The 21047-nt window shown below is 35.1% G+C and overlaps 1 protein-coding gene and 1 long non-coding RNA gene across 2 annotated transcripts; one reads left to right on the top strand and one right to left on the bottom strand.

Annotated features, from left to right (window-relative positions):
* The first annotated feature begins 1581 nt into the window (after positions 1-1581).
* Positions 1582-16914, top strand: LOC101899023 (la-related protein Larp4B). Its single transcript, XM_020038097.2, has 11 exons — positions 1582-3183; positions 5904-6837; positions 7604-7853; positions 7921-8061; positions 8121-8366; positions 8432-9023; positions 9087-9667; positions 10301-11072; positions 12397-14166; positions 14251-15172; positions 16627-16914. Exons 1-10 carry the CDS (start codon positions 3168-3170, stop codon positions 14484-14486), a joined length of 5538 nt encoding a protein of 1845 aa, XP_019893656.1. The 5' UTR covers positions 1582-3167; the 3' UTR covers positions 14487-15172; positions 16627-16914.
* Positions 16915-20432: 3518 nt separating this feature from the next.
* LOC131803352 (uncharacterized) lies at positions 20433-20873 on the bottom strand. Its single transcript, XR_009342534.1, has 2 exons — positions 20743-20873; positions 20433-20648 (listed from the first exon to the last, which is right to left on the bottom strand). It is a non-coding gene; the product is annotated as an uncharacterized LOC131803352 (long non-coding RNA).
* Positions 20874-21047: the final 174 nt, after the last annotated feature.

Here is a 21047-nt window from a genome sequence, read left to right as displayed (position 1 = left end):
GAAAAACATTTCTGTTTTTGGTTAATTTGAACCCTTAAATATTTTGCAATCGTCTCCAGAAGCAAGAAGCCCCTCTTAATCTCAAAATTTAGACTCATCTATATGATTTGCTTGTCTACGATATTTGGCTATATTCGTCAACGAAATCAGCATAAAAAAGCCAGAAGTTCGCCTGTAAGTAATGCTGGTATTTTTCCACACAAAATTTTTAGTTGTTGGTCCATTTAAACCCCTAATATATTGCGGACATCTTAGAAAACAATAGGCCTAGCCCTTCTGAGCCCAACCCCACCCTTGTGAAAATTTTCGTGAGGATCGGACGATATTTGCAATACTTATATAATATCCTCAACCTGTGTTGTAAGGTGAACAAATATTACAAAATATTATAAGTCAAATTGAAAAAATCGCATGCGATAAAAAATATGAAAATATAAAAAAATGTCACAAAATACTACAAAATCTAAATTAACATCATTATTGGCATATTTTTCTGCGATTTTTTTTTTTTTTTTGATTTTATACTTTTATGCCAAGAGGGAATTTTGAATTTACAAAATTTGTCAAAATCGGTCTAGCCAATCTTGAGAATCGGTCTAGCCAATCTTGAGATATACGCATTTTAACTAACATCCCCTTCCTTTGTATATACACATTGTATATATTTCGCAATATATAACCGATATATTTACTATCGGTATCTACGTAACGGTCAGAATTGACCTGTTCGTCTATTTGCGATCTCGCCGGGATTAAAAATATTCGCGGTTTAATGGAAAATTTGACTTTTATTTAACACAAATGTTGTGGCCTATTTCACCCACTAAATATTACCCAATAACCATCAAAATTGGAAGGCTTCTGCCCAGCCCTAAGTTCTAGCCCCATGCTAACTTCCGCTTTGATTGGTCTATAATTGCGACCTGTAGAGCAACTCCAAAATCAGGAATTTTTTCAGTTTTTGGTCCATTTCAACCCATAAATATTATGCAATCATCTCCAAAAGAAATAGGGTTCTATTCTGACCCTAGCCGCACCTCCATTCTAAATTTCGTGAAGATCGTACCATAATTGCGACCTGTAGAGTGATTACAATTTAGCACGGACATACATAGCTAGATCGACTCAGCTCGACGAGATAGGAAGATCCATATATACTTTCCTATGTGGGAAACCAATATTTCGTGGTGTTACATAATTTTTGGCCCAATCAAACTTATAATACCCCCAACACATAGTGTTGTAGGGTATAACAATTAATACATACCCAAGTTTACTGCTGGGTACGTTCAGATGGCAGCTGTAACTTAACTTTTTATTGTACCGTGATAAAGCCTTTATCAGGAACTAGATTCTTGTTTTATGAAAATAAGAAAAAAAAATATTTCATTTATAACTTTTTTCATTTGTCATTTTCATTCATTCATTGACACACATTGGCTTCAATACAGTGGCAAAAAGGATCACGAATGAAAAAAGTTTAGTTGTTTCTCTCCCAATATTTTTCTTCGTTTTTCTTGTGTGAATGAAAGTATGGAGTTTAGGAACAAAGCTACTGTTGTTGTCAGCATGGTAATATCAAATATAGATGGCGCTAACAGAAAAAAAAAATGAAGAAGAATAAGAGTGTCCATTGGTGGGAGCCGGAATATAGAGGACACAACTGCAAATGTTGTGGGAGGCGGAATCGAGAAGAAACAGCTACGAATATGGTGAGAATCGGCCGGAATCAAGAACATAGCTACGAATACGAACGAACGAGAACAATTGTCAATTGTATTTGAGCGAAAGTTAAACGGTGACACGACGAATCGACTTACTCAATGGTCTTTAAAGAAAAAAATATTTTTTCGGAATATTTACTGCAAGAAAATGTTACAATTTTATGTACTGATAAAAATGGATTAGAAATATCACAATACCAATTGAAATATACACGATTCGAAGGCTTTATTTAAACATTTCAAGCTGGTCAAAAGCAGTGTGTGAGGAATGAAAAAATATTTGTGAAAAAAGGTGGTGGTGAATTTGCAAATTAGAAAAAAGTTATTCCGCAAGCCAACAACAAGAAGAAATAGGAAAAAAAATCCCTGATACAGATACATATGTGATGTGCCCATAAAGAAAGTGCAAACAACAAAAAATTAATTTTAATAACTTATTTAAAACATTAACATAAAAACTAAACCTTAAAATCGTTGGTATAATTACAATAGTCATTGGGGAAGCACACGCAAGAAAAAAGAGAGAAGAAGACAAAGAAAGATAAAAGCAAAAAGTGTATTTCGGATTTGGATTTGACATTTACCATCATTTACGAAAACGAGAGAAAGAGGCGAAGCGAATGAAAAAGAATAGTGCACAATATTGAATGAATAAAAATGTATAAGGCCAGCGAAAAAATGGAAATAAAATAAAGAAAAATAAATACCCGACCGATAAAGTTGCAGCAAAGTTACTTTGCTAACGTTTGGAAATAAATTCCAAACTCGTGAACAAGTTAACAAGTGACTACAAAATCTTCAAAATGGTTTATTTTTCTTATTGAGTAATTGGTTCATTCTCTTAATAACAACAACAACATACAATACAAAGAAGAAAGGACTCTGCAAAAACGCCAAGTTTTTTTGTCGAGGGTACGTACGTACGTCGATCGTACGTACACCCGTGTCGGTCGTCGTTCGCCAAGCTAAATTAAACGAAACATCAGCTAACCAATCAACCCAACCAACCAGTCAGCCAGCCAGCAGCAGCAGAAGTAGCATTGCTGTCGCCAGCTAGCCGGACGGACAGTCACAGGCGCTGGCATTTTCTTAACCATTTTTGCTATTTTGCCACACAACACAAGCCTGCTAAGCAGTCGTAGTGTGGTGGAGAAAAGGTGCAGGGTGCAACACAGCAAAGAAATAGATCTAAAATAAAGTGAAAATAAGCAAAGCTCCACCTAAAAAAGCTACGAAAATATCATCATCATCGTCGTCGCCGCAACCATAAACATACAACCAACCAACATCATTATTGCTGTTGTTTTTCTACGAACACACCACACACTCTTTATTTGATAGAAAAAGAGTGTGTTCAACAAAGAAAAACACCTAACCGACAAGCAGAATTTAATATAGGTTTTCTTTTATTTGGCATAGATCTGCAATAAAAAACGTTTCACAATGGATTATTTTGTGGGTTCGTAGAAAACTATATCGACTGTCAACATGTCCTTTTTCCATTTCTAACATGTACATACACTCATACAAACCCATACATCGTGTAAAATTAGTTTTCATTTCTTTCCGTATTGCAATTATTGTGTAATATCGCTGTATTTGCTTTACATGTGTTACTTTTTATTTTATTTTATTCGTTCTCCTTATATTCCTTATTCGTATTTGTCGGCTGTATTGCCTGTCTATGTCTTGCTTAGTGTTTCGTCCTTATTTTTCATGAGACGTAAAGGTAGACAATTAATTAAAATTAAAATTGGGTACTTGAATTTAGAAACTAGTCTTTGGGAAAACAACATTTAACCGTATACACTTATGAGGGACATGGACGAATTAACGTAAATATGAGGTGATGTTAAAGAAAGATGTGTTCGTCTTTTCACATGAGCTCTTACAATTATTTATTGAGTGTGTACCTACATATGTGCCGTATTTTATATATGATAATATTTATGCCAGGATAATTGTTGAACCTTTGTGGAAACTTTGCAAACTATTGTGTCTTAGTTTGGGAATAATGGGAGAATCATTATTAATGATGTGAAATATGTCAGAAATTCATTACATCTATTGTCTGTGTAGGGGTAGGGTAAGTGTCCCAGTAGTCGGCAATTTAGGAATGTGCTCATCTTCAAAATGCCATTCAAAAATATTTACAATAAATGTTAAATTTTCTTATTCTAATTTAGTTTCAACCATTTTTATCAAATTGGTATATATTTCAAATAAAATAAAACAATTTTTTGCCACATTTTACATTGATTTTTTATGAGGAAAACTTAAAATTTCAAATAGCAAAACGCAAGTCGACTTTAGTAAAATCCGTGCCTGAGACGGCATTAGATAAAGTTGCATAATTATAAATTGCTATTTTTTTATATTATTATATTATTGCCTATAGTATTCTTTTGACACCTCTATACAATTATAAAGATGTACTGATGAAAAATTGTTAATTCTAACATAATTGCGAGTTTTGCACTCAATATCTTAAATACATGAAGTAGGTACAAATCTGTAAAAAAATTCTTAGAAAAAATATCTGCTTTACCGTTATTATTACTACTTTTATTATTGTATCATTTGTTGGTCTCGTTCAGCCTTTCGACATAACTCATCTGATTGTGTTTCTGACAATCCATCAGTTGGTTTATCTATTGACCGACATTTATATACAGGCTGAGATAAAAAAAATCTGCAACAAAGTCAGACGCCGTAATTTTTACATTTTCTTTTAATTTTATTGAATGAAAGCAAAAAATGTCGGAAATAGCATCAAATTTTAGAATAAGTTTACATTTGTTCGAATTGGTCTCCTTTGGCCTTCAAACAGCCAATGAAACCGTCACACGCTGCCCGAATGTTGCTCTGCGGAATTTTGGCCCATTTCCGGCCAAGCGCTTGCTTGAGGTGATCGACACTTTGGTATTTTTAGTGCCAACCTTGCTTTCCAATATACTCCAGCCACAATAGTCCAACGCTGCGCTGGAAATGAAGCAAGGAACCTCATTTTTAACCATTCTTGAGTGGCGCGTGCTAAATGTAATGGTCCTGTTGGAATGTCCAAGGTCTGCGGCCAAAATGTTTGCCCAAGTTTTAATACACCTTCCAGAATATTTTCGCGATAATATTCGACATTTATTCTGATGCCACGGTGGATTAATACGAGCGGAGAGCGACCATTGGCTGTTATGGCAGGCCACACCATCACCATAGCCGGCGCTTGAGTTCTGGTGGCCGAAGGTGCACATTTTTAGATAACCTCTTTGCGAAGTAAACGCGACCATTTTGTTTGTTTACAAACTGCTGGACAACGAATGTTTTCTCATCGGAGAAAACCAAACTCTGCAGATCACCACTTTCGGCAACTCTTTAGCACTTTTGAGTCTATTTTCTTTCTTTGCGGTGTAAGTTTTTGCACTTTTTTGATTTTCGACAGATTTACCCCGAGCTCATTTTTCAATATTTGCCGAATGTTGGAATGTTGCGATATGTTCAGCTCACGCTTGAATTCCATCACGAATAACTTTTTTTCGGGAAAAATCTCACCAAAATGCTTTTGTACCCTTGTAAACAATATAATGAGCTGTCACTGGAATAATTTTAACAGCTGTCGGGGAGTGGCTTAGAAATGACAGCAGTCTGAAGTTGGTTGCAGTTTTTTCATTTAACCCTGTGTCAAAATTTAGGCCGATTATCACCAATTTCCAAAGGGTTAGTCCTTGGGTCAAATAAATGATATGAACAGAGAGATGTACGAACATGTATAAATCGACTCATTTGGTGTACAATAATCAAGTCTAAGAAGATATAAAGGGAGCTATATCCAAATGTAAACAGAGGTAAACAGAGGCAGAGGAATTTCCAAGCTGTATCTGATAACTGTTATCAAATTATATTGTGGGGGAGTGCCTGATTTGGACGAACATGTACTAATCGACTCAGAATAGGATTCTATGGAGATTATCAATAATAATTATGGGTCTATATCGTTATATTATGGTCTATATCGTCTTCTGCATGTTACACACCGAACGAATTAGCTAAGACCTATTTTGTTTTGTTTGTTCAAGTTTTCAATGTCCCTATTACCATTTAAAGCCAAAACTATCAAGACTCATTATTTTATGTATAAATTGAACAATTTTTTTCACATATCTCTTTCTTTAAATTTTCACACAGGAGGTTATGTTTATATGAATAGTGATGCTGTGAAGATACAACAACCAGTTGCTACCACCGTCTACGCAAATGTTCCTGTTGATACGGCAATGCTAGCGACCAATATATATGGTCAACCCACACAATTGGCAGCTCCGGCCGCAACACACATCCCATTAATTGCGACAACAGCGGGACCGCAACCACCACACCATCAAGCTTTACAAGTAGCCCCGGCACCGGGTCAACATCAACCTCTAATTGCAGCCCATACTGCAGCCCCACACACACAACAACATTCGCTTCAAACTGTACAGGCAGCAGCAGCTGCAGCTGCTGTAGCTGCTGCTACACCACAGCCCCCACAAGCCCATCAAGTACAAGGCCATCCACAGCAACCCCATATACAGTATGCCCATCAGGCCCCAATGGCTGCTGCAGCCGGGCAAGGGCCCACAGTTACTACAACAACGATTGATAACACCGAATATACAGTCATGAATGGAACTATAGCCCAAGATGGCACTGTTGTCTGTTATAGCCAAGATGAGTTGATCAGTGTTGGAGTTGGTCCACCGGGTGCAGCTAACTTAGTTGCTGTCGATCAAATGTCTGGTACACCTGTAGCTTCAGCGGCGACACAACAACACAACGCCCACGCTCAGCATCATGTCATTCTTACAAATGTTCCACCGCCTCCAGCCCAACAACAGCAGCAACAATCCATAACGCAACCACACCAACAGCAGCAACAACATCACCACCAACCACAACAGTCCCAGCAACATGTGGTTGGAGGTGCCAATAATAACACCAACAATATGCCAGCAAATAGCAGTAGCAATGCTTCCTCAAATTCTAGTGGTAATACCGGAGGCGGGGCTGAAAGTAACACTATGTCTTTGGAGCAGTTGAAACAATCGTTAGCCACACAATTGGAATATTATTTTTCAAGGTATGTTGGACTAACATCTGTCGATTATATTTCTAAAAATGTTCTGAAAACATCACTTAATCTAGAGTTCATATTGCATTTTCTAAATATGTCTACATCAGCGCGTCTTCGATATTCGATTTTTTGCGATGTGCTACATACAAGCACGGCTATTTGCAAAAACGTGTCACAAAAGTATGACAATTCTAAATTGGTTATGTGGAGTGTGTTTTAAGAAACAAAAGGCAAATGCAAATATATAAATTATCACGGAAGAAAGATAAAATAATTAATATTGTTCACTTCATATTTTCTTCAAGACGAAAAGGCAATTTCTTTTTGGAATTTAGAATTTTTGGGAACATGTTACGCTGAAAAATTTCTTATTTTTACCAGTTGTAGTCTTATTTCATCATTTTGTATAAATAAGGCCAGTATCAAAGACAATAATCTTGGATACAATAATAGAGGATCCCAAGAGAATTTACAAAATAAAAGTATATTATACAAAAGAAACTCAACAAATTGTAACGTTAGTATTAAACGGACACTTAGTTTTGTTTCGCTTTGAAATTCAATTCATATTCATACGACTATATTTCAGTCTATCACTACTCACGTTTTGCAAAAATCATAATGCAATATTACCAAATAAACTTGCGTACATTTTTTGAAGCCATTGATATTCTTGGTCGATATTTAGATTATATAAGTTATATAGTTATACATACATCATTAAATATGTTGTCATGTTATTTGTTGTGTAATATATTTTATCTACTTACAGGGAGAACTTGGCTAATGATACATGGCTTTTATCACAAATGGATAGCGATCAATATGTACCCATATTTACAGTTGCCAACTTTAATTTGGTTAAGAAACTAACCAAAGATATTAAACTAATAACAGAAGTGCTTAGAGAATCGCCAAATGTGCAAGTAGATGAAGAGGGTCTTAGAGTGAGACCAAATCACAAACGGTGCATCATCATTTTACGTGAAATTCCACAAACAACTCCCGTTGAAACAGTCAAGGTTTGTAAAGAAAAATGTCTTTAGGAATAACTGTACCATAATTATGTCCATTTCGTGTGTCTTACAGAATATTTTTAACAGTGAAAACTGTCCAAGGGTATTGTCTTGCGAATTTGCTGGTAATAACTCATGGTATATAACATTTGAGTCCGATGATGATGCACAAAAGGCTTTCAAGTATTTGAGAGAAGATGTAAAGGAATTTCAGGTATGTATGATCCTGTGCAAGTTTTGTTGTGATGATGATTAAATAACATTTTTGTTTAGGGTAAACCAATAATGGCTCGAATGAAAGCGAAACCGTTTATACATCGACTACCAATCGGTCCAGTTTCAGCATTGAAAAATGGATTTCGTTTGACCTCGCCTCCAGCCGCTGTTTATGATCCTAATACGGCAGCAGCGGCGGCCGCAGTTGCCTATAATGCCGCTCCTCAACGTTTTGTCTATACTGCAAATGGCGCAGCTATCACACAACCGCCGGTTCCATATAATGGCCAATTGCATGTAATAGTAAGTATTGATTTGTGATATACTCTAGATGAGGAAATCGTAAAGTATGTTCGTTCCGTTTTCAGCAATTTCCTCAACAACAATTCTTTCCTGGCATAGTAACTCCATGGCCTTCGGCAGCAGCTGCTGTAGCAGCCGCTACTACAGCCCATGGACAGAATTTCTATGAAATAAGTAATGTGTTTGCAACCAATAGCATACCTCAAGCAGCATATAATGCAGCCTCTCAGCCACCAACTGCAACGCCCGGTTTAAGTGGAAACACAAAACCACAAAGCGGTGGTGGTAACAGTGGTAGCGGTGGAGGGAGTAGCCGTTACAATAATAGTCATCGCAATAATGCCAGCAACAGTAGTGGAACATCAGGTGGTGGTGGTCACCGTAAACAGTCCCGTAATGCTAATTTGCAACTGCAACAAGGGCCTCAACCTCAGTTGGCTGGAAGCAATATAATTGTGTCCAGCGTGGCCGTTGGAGGTACTGGAGGTCTTGTTAGCGTAATGCCTACAATTGTTGATCCACATCAGCAACAACCAATGTCGCAACAGCATCAAATGCAGCAACAACCACAACAGCCGACTTCAAGTCAACAACAACAGTCTGGTTCACAGCAAAACAATAGTTCAAGACATTATTCCAGTATGAAATCTAATACAGGTAAATCCGCTTAGTTTGCCTTCTCGATAATGGTCTGTAATATTTTTCGTTAATTTTATGCAGGTGGCATACCGAAGACATCGGTAGAAAAGTCCTATACTGGTAGTAATACTGCTACTCTTAGCAGCCATCATCATTATAATACGCAGAATCAGTCAACTCACCATGTACAAACTCAGCAACAGCAGTCGCAGCAAATGTCGACTAGCGCTCCTACTCATTTACAACAGAGTCACTATCAAATGCCTTCCTCTAATACACAAAACGTTTCGATGCAACATTCTACCTATGGGAACCATTCGGCGCCCTCTGTGTCGGGGCAACAGCAACATCACCATTCGCAACAGCAGCAACAAATGCATCAACAGCAACAACACGATTTGCAAGAAGATGTTGGTGAAGTAATACACCAGACTCAAGTTCACAGTGCCCAGCAACAGGGTGGTGGGGGAGGTGGTGGTGGTCATCACCATAATCAACGTAATAATATGACATCTTCTTCATCATCGCTGGCCAATTCGGTGGGGGGTAGTAAAGAACCCCCACATTGGTCTCAATCAAGACCCAGGCGAAGACGGCGTGATGATGATAATTCGGGAATGACATATTCGCCCAATAATCGCATTGGTGGAGGAGGCGGTGGGGTTAGTATTGCAACTTTTTATACTACCGTATCTACTAACAGTGGTTGTTACTTGAACCCTACTAGTGGCACTAGCAATATTCTAGTAGACATAGGTGGGGGTTTTAGTATGATAGGAGCAGGTGGAGGAGGTTTTGAAGCCATGGATTTGGGTAATAAAAATAATATTACCAACAGCAGCGGCGGCGGCTTTGGCGGTTTTTTAAACCAAGTGAAGGTGATGGGTGTAGATGGGGGAGGAGGCGGGGGCGGCGGCGGAGTCAACGGTACTGGACAATTGTATTCAGTTACTGGCGGCAGCCCCACCACCCATACCACCACCACCACTACCGCCGATACCGAAAACATCACAACAGCCAATGTCACCACCAACTACAACAAAAACGCATTTTCCGCCACATATACCTCATCCAAATATAAAAGTAAAAATAACACCTCCAAAATAGCAAACTCAACTTCAAAGAATTACATAAAGTCTGCATCTACAGCAACCTTTAATATTTCTAACGATCAAACAAACAACAACAACATTATTCCTTCCAATTCTACTACTACTACTACTACAACAACTACTAATCAAATTAATAGTCAAATGAATCAACAACATCTAATGCACTCTTCTAATTTTCAACAGCAATCGTACAATTCGGGACACCATTCACAGCAAGGTGGCAATAGCGGAGGATCAGGTGGTGGCATGTCTTCGGGCCAAGGAGGAAGCGGCGGCAGCCATCATCATTCAAATCGCAATGATATAAGTGGTGGTGGTGGTGGTCACCATGGTAGTGGTGGCGGTGGTGGATATTCATCGCATCGTAGTGATAATGAGCATCGTGGTGGCTACAAAGGCAACAACTACAATCCACATTATAATAGTGGAAATGGAAGTCATCACCATTCGTCGGGGAATTCCTCAGCTCACCATCATAGCCAACACCATAGCAATACAAGTGGATCGTCTCAACAACAACAGCAAACACAACAACAGCAACAACATCATTCTTCTTCGGCTTCATCATCATCTGCTCATCATCAAATGTCTTCATCAAATTCTCATCATTACAATGCGCATCATCACAATACTGAAGGTGGTGGAGGCGGTGGTGGAGGAGGAGGCGGTGGTGTTAGTAGTGGCCGTGATGTTGGTGGAGGCCGCAATTATGAAGGTGGCCGTCATGCTGGTGGCGGTGGTTCTAATTATAGTGGTAACAATGAACGATCTGGCGGAGGTCATGGTGGTGGCGGTGGTCGTCATCACGATAGCTACCATCATAACAGCCATCATCAGGGAGGCCATCATCAACATCACCATCATCATCAACAACAACAGCAGCAGCAACAAAATGTTGCTCCACCACAACCACCGCAATTTGATCTGGAAGCAGCTGCGTTTCCACCACTGCCAGGTAAGTTATTGTCTTTATCAATATACACTGACATCAATATTAATTATATAGTTCGGTTAAGTTGGGATAAAGAGGAGCCGTTGTCTTAAGACAACAGCTCCACTCGGGGACCTGCTGGTCTATCGAGTTCATTCAAATAAGAGAAAATAGAAAAGCCCTTTGAAATACCTCTGTTGTTACCAATATTAACCAATTTTAAATTTTTGGAAGGGTCTATGGAATAGAATTTTGAAATCACATTTTTGGATTTTTCAAACATTTATTTGTCATTCGTTTCAGTAATTGTGATTTTTTATATTAACATACCTCTGTCATGAGCTGTTACTTTATGTACAGGGTGAGATAAAAAAAAAAACTGCAAAAAAATCAAACGCCATAATTTTTACATTTTTTTAAGTTTTATTAAATGAAAGCAAAAAATGTCGGAAATAGCATCAAATTTTAGAATAATTTGTTCGAATTGGTTACCTTCGGCACGAATTATGGCCTTAAAATGGCCAATTAACCGTCACATGCTGTCCGAATGTTGCTCTGCGGTATTTTGGCCCATTCCAGGCGCTTGCTTCAGGTGATCGACACTTTAGTATTGCTTTCCAAAATACTCCAGACACAATAGTCCAGCGGATTGATATCCGGAGATTTTGGTGGCCTTTGTGCGCTGAAAATGAAGCGAGGTATAAGTTCTTGAACTTTTTTGAATGTTAATGGCTTTATGCCGAGCTAATTTTTCAATATTTGCCGAATGGAATATTACGATATGTTCAGCTCACGACTGTGACGCGGGTTTCGATCAAGTCGCTTCTTTTCGAACCATTTCTGCTGATGTTGCTTGTAACACGGCAACGAGCGATGGTACGAGACATAAAAGATTTATTCACATTTAAATGCTGGAGTGCTCTAACGGTAGCCACTTGTGGTTTTCAAGCCAAATATAAAGAAATCACACTATCACGCTTGAATTCCATCACGAATAATGAGCTGTGACTGGAATAATTTTAACAGTTGTCGTACAAGTGGCTTAGAAATGACAACAGTCTAAAGTATTTGTAGTTTTTTCATCTCACTCTGTATTGTAAATTTTGGCAAAACGGCCGTACTAGATAGAAGCATAATTAGGGGTTCGAATTTTATTTATTCATGTAAAGCAAATATGTTTCTACTTTACGTTCATGTCCAACATAATAATCAATGAAATGAGTTAATTTAGACATAGTTCTCTTAACCCTTATTCCAGACATGTGTAGGGTTTTTAAAATGTTTTAATAAAATTTAAATTATTTTTTTTTAATTTACTGCATTTTGAACTAATTCATTGATTTTTCAGCCACCTCTTCGTCAGTGGCCTCCAGTAATGTCGCTCCAACCGGTGGTTCCAATTCCACCAAACAAACTGCCAATACGCAGCATCATCAGCAACAAGTGAGTTTAAATGACGCTACAACTTCTGCCAATAACAACAACATGACTATCAGTAGCAATAGCACTAGCAGCAATAGCGCTGTTATTCAAGATCAACAAACACAACATCATCAACAGCAACCACAACAACAGCAGCAGCCAAAAAACGTCAATACTCAACCCTATCACCAACAACATCAGCAATCGCTGCAACAAAATATAAACAACAGTAATCCTCAGTTGCAGCAACAACAAAGTTCCTCAACCGGTTCGGGAAACGGTACTAATGGTGGTAGTGGTTGGTCTGAAAATCGTTTAGCTGATGTAGTCCGTGGCAGTGGTGCTGGTGGCAATGGCAACAATGGTGGCGGACAAACTGGTACCAGTGGTGGCTTAAGTGGAAAAAAATCACGCAAAGATTCTGGCCACAACAATAAGCAACAATATTACTATCAACAATCACAACAGCATCGTGGGAACTTATCGGCGGTTAGTCCCACACCCACCAACAGCAATGCTACGCAAATGGCTGCCACAACCAATAATAACGCCTCAATTTTTTTAAATTCATCCTCAATAGAGAATTCTAATTCCGACGACATAAAACGTGAACAATCTGCATATAGTAGCAGCAACAATAACATAAACAAATCATTGACAAATAAACAAAATTCTAATAACGCTAATAGCTCTCCAACTGTGATAAAGTGTGTAACACAACCAAACCATACGACAAATATGAAGGCTAGCAACAATGTTGCCGCCACGTTCGTTGCTCCTTCCTCCACAACATTGCCTGCAGACCAGAGCCATAACCAGACTGGTGTTGTAGGCAATAGTAGCGGTTCAATTGGAGGCAGTGGCCCAACTACTATTCCAAATGAAAAAACTAACAAGACTGATGAATATTTGCTATATGCCATGGATAATACAATTGTTACTGCGGCCAATGGAAGCAACAATATGAACAACAACAACAAGGTGGCCTCGGCCATAGTACCATCTCAAAACTACAGCTCAAGCAACGAGGATCGCAATTCCAAGAATGTCAGCGGGCCAACAGCTGCTGTTGCGAACGTGTGTAGTGTTGCTACAATGACCACGAACCTTGCCGAATGTAACATTAACAATCACAAAAAACCACCCGCCATAGCTGCATTAGTTGCCAAAAAAGAATCGCCAAAAGACGCTACCAAACAAAAAAATGCCTCCACTTCCACTAATTCGACGTCTACAGAGAACCTGACAGTCGTAACACCTACACATGTAATACCTGCTGTAGCCACTGGGGGATCTTCAGCTTCGCGTTTAAGTTACGCTCAAGTAGCTCAGTGTAAGGACGACAATGCCACTACTACCAATGCCGTTGGAATTTCATTGTCATCGCCTGTTGCTGGGAATAAACAAGAAGTGATAATGAGTACTACAGTAACAGTGGCAACCGCAACAACACAATCCTCCACGAACACAGCTGCTAATCTTGTAAATAATAATAACAATAATGAAAAGACTACAATCACACCTATTGCCACCAATTGTGGCAGTGCTTCATCTGTAAATAATGTAGCTGGTACTGTCGGTGTAGTAAATTCCACAGGTGCTTGTGCTGCATCTTCAACACAAACCACTGGTGCTGTGAATAGTGGCAGCAATTTATCTTCCGTAACATTGCGCACTGAAAATTCCAAAGAAAAGGGTAAGCAAGAGCATACATCATCCATTTATTTGTTCGCCATTTCTTAAACGCTTTTCTGTTATTATTTCATTATATCGTTTGCAGATATTACCCGTGAAAATCGTCAAAGTACAGGAGTTAATTCTAGTATTGGTGGCGGTAGTTTGAATAGTAGTAGTATAAATAGTAACACAATTGCATCTTCCCGTAATCAACGTTCTGATTCCAAAGACTTTAAAACCACACATGCTCGTGAACGAAATGAGACGATTGAATGTAATAACTCCCTTTCAGCTAACGGCAGTGGACGTAAAACGAATAGAAATAATAACAATAATTAAAAAAATACGTCCCGATGTTTTTGCACCCACCCGAATTTTTTTGTAGTCAAAGACTTTATTTTGGTAAAATGAAATTCATGTGTGTACATAAAGTTGGCTTGCTTTCTGACAGATTGTCATCGTACTGTCAATAATTTTGACCCAACCACTTGTAAACTTTGTTTAACTCATGGAATTATCGGCCATCAGAAATATTGCAATTTCTTTCACTCCGAATTTTACATATTTATTTAAAATCGAACAACCATTGTTTCTTTTAAAATTTTTATAGACTTTTTGATAGAATATGCTATAGTAAATATTTAAAAAGACTACAAAGCACATTTCAAATATTACTAAAACAGAGAATACTATTGCTACTACTACTACTACTACTAGTACTATCATAACTAATATCTACTACCAATACTACAATATTTGCCTGCTAATAAATACAACCGTATGTGCTACTACCTATATACTACTCCATTGAAATAGAAAAATATCATCTATTCAATACATTGCATACATATATAATTATTATGATACGCATAAATTATATTGTATGTACGTATGCAACTTAAAGTAACTATATTATAAATATGCCTACACATATACTGGAATATGGTTTTCTTCTTGTGTATATATATTTATATACTACTTTACAAACTGAAAATAAGATGTGGATAAGCTAAAATACCTGAAAGGTAAGTCGGTAACATGCAACCTTTGTATTAGATATATTTTAAAAAAATTTATTGTATGCATTATATATGTATGTACAGTCATGGATGTATAAAAGATACGGTATTAAATCAAAACAAGATTCTATTGTCATAAAAATAGTTAGTATGTTGGTGCTAGAATAGTGGAAGCTGAACATCTAGAACTTGGTAATATATGAACTTGGAATGATAAAAAATTCATGAAAATGTCGCCCTTGTACAGGGTGATATAAAAAAAACTGAAACAAAGTCAGATGGCATAATTTTTACATTTTCTTTAATTTCATTAAATGAAAGCAAAAAATGATGGAAATAGCATCAAATTTTATAATTGTGAAGGCAGGAATTATTTAATAAACCCTCCAAAATATTTTCGCGATAATATTCGGTATTTATTCTGATGCCATGGTCGATAAATATGAGCGGAGAGCGACCATCGGCCGCTTGAGTTCGGGTGGCCAACCGAAGGTGCACATTTTCAGATGACCTCTTTGGCAAGTAAACACGATCATTTTGATTGTTAACAAACTGCTGGACAACGAATGTTTTTTCAACGGAGAAAACCAAATTCGGCAGCTCTTTTGAGTGTAAGTTCTTGCACTTTTTGGAATTTCAATGGCTTTACCCCGAGCTCATTTTTCAATGTTTGCCTAATGGAATAATGTGATATGTTCAGCTCACGAGCCATTTTTCGGCTACTGCTACGCGGGTTTCGATCAAGTCGCTTATTTACTTTTCGAACCATTTCTGCTGATGTTGCTGTTTTCTTCCGTCCACTTCCTTGACGTCCGGCTACGCTACCAGTATCACGGTAACAAGCGATGGTACGAGACGAGACACAAAAGATTTATTCACATTAAAATGCTGGAGTGCTCTAACGATAGCCACTTGATGTTTTCCAGCCAAATATAAAGAAATCACACTATCACGCTTGATTTCCATCACGAATAACTTTTCTACGCTTGTAAAGAATATAATGAGCTGTCACAGGAATAATTTTAACAGCTTAGAAAATGACAGCAGTCTGAGGTTGGTTGCAGTTTTTTCATCTCACCCTGTATTTTATACGACACCTGAAAGTTGGGTTTACTGTTCAATAAGTCTGAGTTCAAATAAGTCTGATAAAAAATGTTTCGTTTTCCGGAAAAAATAATGAAAATGAATTGTTAGAACCACATCTTTAATACATACAATTAATTATTAGCCCAATTTAAAATGTTGACTAATGAAAATTTTTTCACTTGAGCTTTTATGAGACTATGTTTAAATTAGGAATTCAAAATTTGTGCCTTTTCATCAAAACTAATTTTTTATCTTTATTTATGTAATGAGTAAAGATAAATTCTACACCTGTGAACATTTAGAATTGGGCTGAACTCTTTGAATCAAATTTAATAAATATTATAAATACTTTTTTATGTTTGTCTTTTTTTCAGGTATTCAAGTCTGTTGTATATAAAAATATTATTTTTATAAAAAAGAGCGTATTTTTAACAAGGACCAGTCAAGTAAAAAAACTGTTTTTCTTATTATTATAATTATTATTAAATAATATAGCTATAATTTTTATTATATAATGTTGTATACAAATGAAAACAACAACTGTAACTAAAGCAAGAAAAAATATGTATAAAATCGCAGAAGTAAATTGAATTTACAATAATATAACAAAAAAAAAAAAACACTTCCATTAATAAAAACAAAGCACACGAATACATCAACGACATATGTGGTTTAGTATGTGTTTACACTAATTGATATATGTTATTGTTGTATACACGTAAACGCATTAAAAAAATGGAAACACTGCGTCGTATAATAAGAGATATTTCACGATGATGAGGACGAAGAAGATAAATGCTAAACACAAACCAGTTTCATCGCGTACATGTAGTTAGGTAGTTTTGGATTTAAACAAATTCTCTTCATTTCAACTAATCTAAGTTAAAAAGTACTTTTATATTTAAATTTAATCAACGATGTATGATTTTTGTTGTTGTTTAGAAAAAACAAAAAAATTGACGCAAAAATTTACATTTAGCGGTGTATATAAAGAAGTAAAATTTTAATTTCGTTTATGCCATTTATTGATATTTGCTTCGTGCCCATCAACTTAATCATATTTTATACATAACTAATATTTCTTTCAACCTGAACTAGCATCCAAACACCATAATGACTTTGTTGTGGATAGAAAACCTCACACTTACACACATATTCGAGTTTGTTTTTAAGATAAATACAAGTACTAAAGAACATCATATGGACTTGTTCTATATAAAAAAATATGTTGGTTGAGTGGAAAATAAATTTCTGAGCAACGCAAGCAAACTTAGTTAGTATAATTGTTTCCATTGTTCAACAGTAAGAAATTATTGTACATTTTACTTACTTTTTTTTTTGCTAAAACTAAAACATTTGTCTAACACATGTTTTCAAATTGTGGGTTAGATGTTCTTGATTTTAAACGAATCTGAGACCGGCATTGATTGAAATTGAATTCCAGATATCCTTGGGATATCCTAAAGAACAAACTCAACTTGTCTTGGTCAATAGAGAATAGCAGTGTGGGTTTTATCGACAACAAATATATTATCTAATGTTTCATTGATTTCTTAAATCCCTGATTAATTTCTTGAGGGACATATCCCAAAAAATACTACATACGTATGTTCGTACAAGTGTATTGCAAAAACATAATCTCTCAGTTTAATGGTTTCACTTTCACTGTAACACTTACATATTTAACAATACAATAATTAAATTATTATTATTATTATTATTACAACAACTAAAACAAAATATGAAACAAAAATTGAATAATCACAGCATTCAAGCAACATGCCAAAAGTAAATTTATTATTAAAAAAATTACAAAGTATCAAATAAACAACAAACTCGCTTAAACATATTCTGTTTTGTCCAACATGCAACCGGCCAAACATTACTTTCAATACCCAGTCCTCCCTCACACCAAAACTAAAAAAAGCATAAAATGTTTTCTTTCATTATCATTTACACGACACAATAACACGTCCACAAAAGTTCAACTTTATATGAGCACAATAAACCAGAAGTAATCCAATTATTACATTCTAAATCCTATCAAAATTAATTAATTAATTTGTTTTTTTTTTTTCGACATTGCTGCATAAGATTGATTAAATTCAAACCAAAATAAGAAACATTTTTTTTTGAAACAATGTGCCATTATTCTTCAAATGCTTATTAAAAAAATTTGTCTTGATTTCTTTTATTTTGTTTGGAAATTGCCTCAATAAATGATATTTAAATTCCTTTAAGCAAATACTGCTGGTCCCCTTTATGTATATATTAAATATATATTTTGTAATATAAATTTATCACAAATGCATAGAATAAGAAAAAAATCCTCTATATAAAAACAGAATATGATATATTTAATAATGTACTCGTAACTAACCGCATGAACAAAAACATCCCAAAAAATTGTTCACATTAAGTTTGTATTAATTAATTACAGTTGTCGATTGTCTCGCAAACTTTTAAATACTCCATCCCTTGCTACATAATAGTAATTGGCGAAAATAGTAAAACTTATTTTGAATTTGGAATTGTAAATATTAAAGATATATGTACTATTGATTTCGATATTTTGTATGAATTTAAAGATAAAGCAGTTGCCAAATTGTTTATGTTTGCAATTTGAATTATTATGACTGCAACTTTAAAAATTGACTCTTTGGCGAGTAAATTGCAATGACAGAAGCATGTAGTGTTGGAGTTATTTCCATTACAAGTATCGCTTCTTTTCGCATTATACTATTGCCGGAATATGTTGTTCTTAATTTGTTTTTTTTTTTGTCAAACCATGATTAATGACCGTTTTGCTATCCAAAAATTAAAAACGTTCTTAATTATTTTCATGTTTTAAAGATTGATTTCTTTCGGTGTATTGACATATTTCTATAAATTTAAACATTTTTGTTATATCAGTATTTGCCTTCGACAACCTCCAAATGATTAGGAAAATCGAAGCAAAATAAAAATGGATAATCAGCAAAAAAAAAATGATTTAAAATGTAGTGAAATAATATGTAATATAAATTCTATTTGACAGAAAAAGAAAATGACGCATAACTGGAGTTTTTCAAAATTTCAAGCCACATTGTCAAAAAGGGACTATTATTTGTTTTACTTCTATGCGAAAGACAGTCACGCCGGAACAATATTTTATACTTTGTTAATTAACGCTTTTTTAAACACCAATTAATTATTGAATAAAAAAAATATGTTTGGCTGCATAAATTCATACAAAAATATTTTTTTTTTAAATTTGAGTTTTTGAGTTTGATGATGAAGAATATCGTCGTTCTAAAATTATATTAAAATTATCTCATTAAACTTCTAATATTATTTGGTTTCTTTTTGAGGGTTTGAGTCTCATTTTTCAGAAGAACAATATTCACATTTTTCATTCTCATTTTCATTCATACCATTGATGTCGATTTTACCCCTAAGCCTTGGAGTTTTGTTTTGAGTTTTATTTTATAAAGCGAGATCTAATTGCTAAAGTGCCTAAAACAATTATAGTATTTAATAATGAAAAAGTGTACATACTTAACATTTTTAACTATAAAACAATTTTTTTTTTCATTTACCAACAATAAAATGGATTTTCCTATAAAAAATACAAATACATATATTTATTCTCCATTCAAAAGCATTACTACAAAGTTTTGGTTCACATAATTTTGTTTAATACTTTTTTTTAATCTACACTTTATATATTTGCCTTAAGTGTACTATATATAGAACATATATTGTACAATAATTTATGTGTATATATAATATCTGTGCGTAGAAAGAAATATGTAGCTAACATATACCCCTCCATAATTAGCTGTAATTAATAAGTGTGAACATCCTCTTAATTCACGTATATTTAAATATTTATATATATGTCTGTATTTTAACAAAATCAAATTAACACGTGTGTAATTTGCTTCAGTTATACATATTTCTGTTATGTTAATTAATTTTTAAGTAATCTCTATCTCACTTACAGTTTTTATTTTATTAAAACATCGCAACATGTAAGGAACAAATTCGCCCTTCGTTTATGTGTTGTTTTATTGATTAATGCAAATGCATTTCTAGGACCATTTTACAAGGCATATTCTATTATTGGTTGTTTTTACACCAGAAGACAATGCGTGAAAGTCTAAGTTTATTTTGCTGTTTTAAAATTAAAAAACTATCCGTTTCATAAAATTGAATCAATAACAATTTTTACACATAGATATTTTACTACTCGATTGCTAACTGCGATGGCCGTTAAAGTAATCAATGTAGTATAAAGTATTTCATATTCATTATAATCAATCAAATTCGTATGATTGGTGGCCATAAAATTCAAAAGGAATTGTTAGAATGCAAGGTGTCGATGTAAAAAATAAACGAGATAGACCCATAGTTCCTTTTGATGATCTGCATAGAATCACATTCTGAGTCGATTTATGCATGTCCGTCCGTCTGTCCAAGTATTTTTCTAAACAAAATCCAAACAAAACTTTAATTTTAAATACAATAGCACTAATTTTTCAGAAAAAAATAAATAATTACATATGCAAATTGAATTACTATGATTTCTCAAAAACATGTTAAAAGTGTTATTTGCCTTCAAACGCCATAACCAGAATAAATATTCAAAACTTCGATTTCAAGTCGCATCGATTTAGTTAACATCACATGCCGAATCAAAATAAAACTCCTAGCGAACATGTTGCGATATGTTTATGTGTAATAATTTCCAATCATTTTTATTTAGTAATACATTCTTGATTATTAATATCATTTCTACTATCCACCACCTGTA

The sequence above is a fragment of the Musca domestica genome, unplaced genomic scaffold (genome assembly GCF_030504385.1).
Source record: "Musca domestica strain aabys unplaced genomic scaffold, Musca_domestica.polishedcontigs.V.1.1 29, whole genome shotgun sequence".
In the NCBI taxonomy this organism is placed as follows: Eukaryota; Metazoa; Arthropoda; class Insecta; order Diptera; family Muscidae; genus Musca; species Musca domestica.
The sequence above is the reverse complement of the archived record's forward strand: the minus strand, read 5'-3'. Positions and strand labels throughout refer to the sequence as shown.

Coding starts and splice junctions, on each gene's coding strand:
- LOC101899023 (XM_020038097.2), top strand. Junction 9,668..10,300: donor TTGGTGGAGGAGGCGGTGGG/GTTAGTATTGCA, acceptor AATTTTCAACAG/CAATCGTACAATTCGGGACA. Junction 14,167..14,250: donor TGAAAATTCCAAAGAAAAGG/GTAAGCAAGAGC, acceptor TATCGTTTGCAG/ATATTACCCGTGAAAATCGT.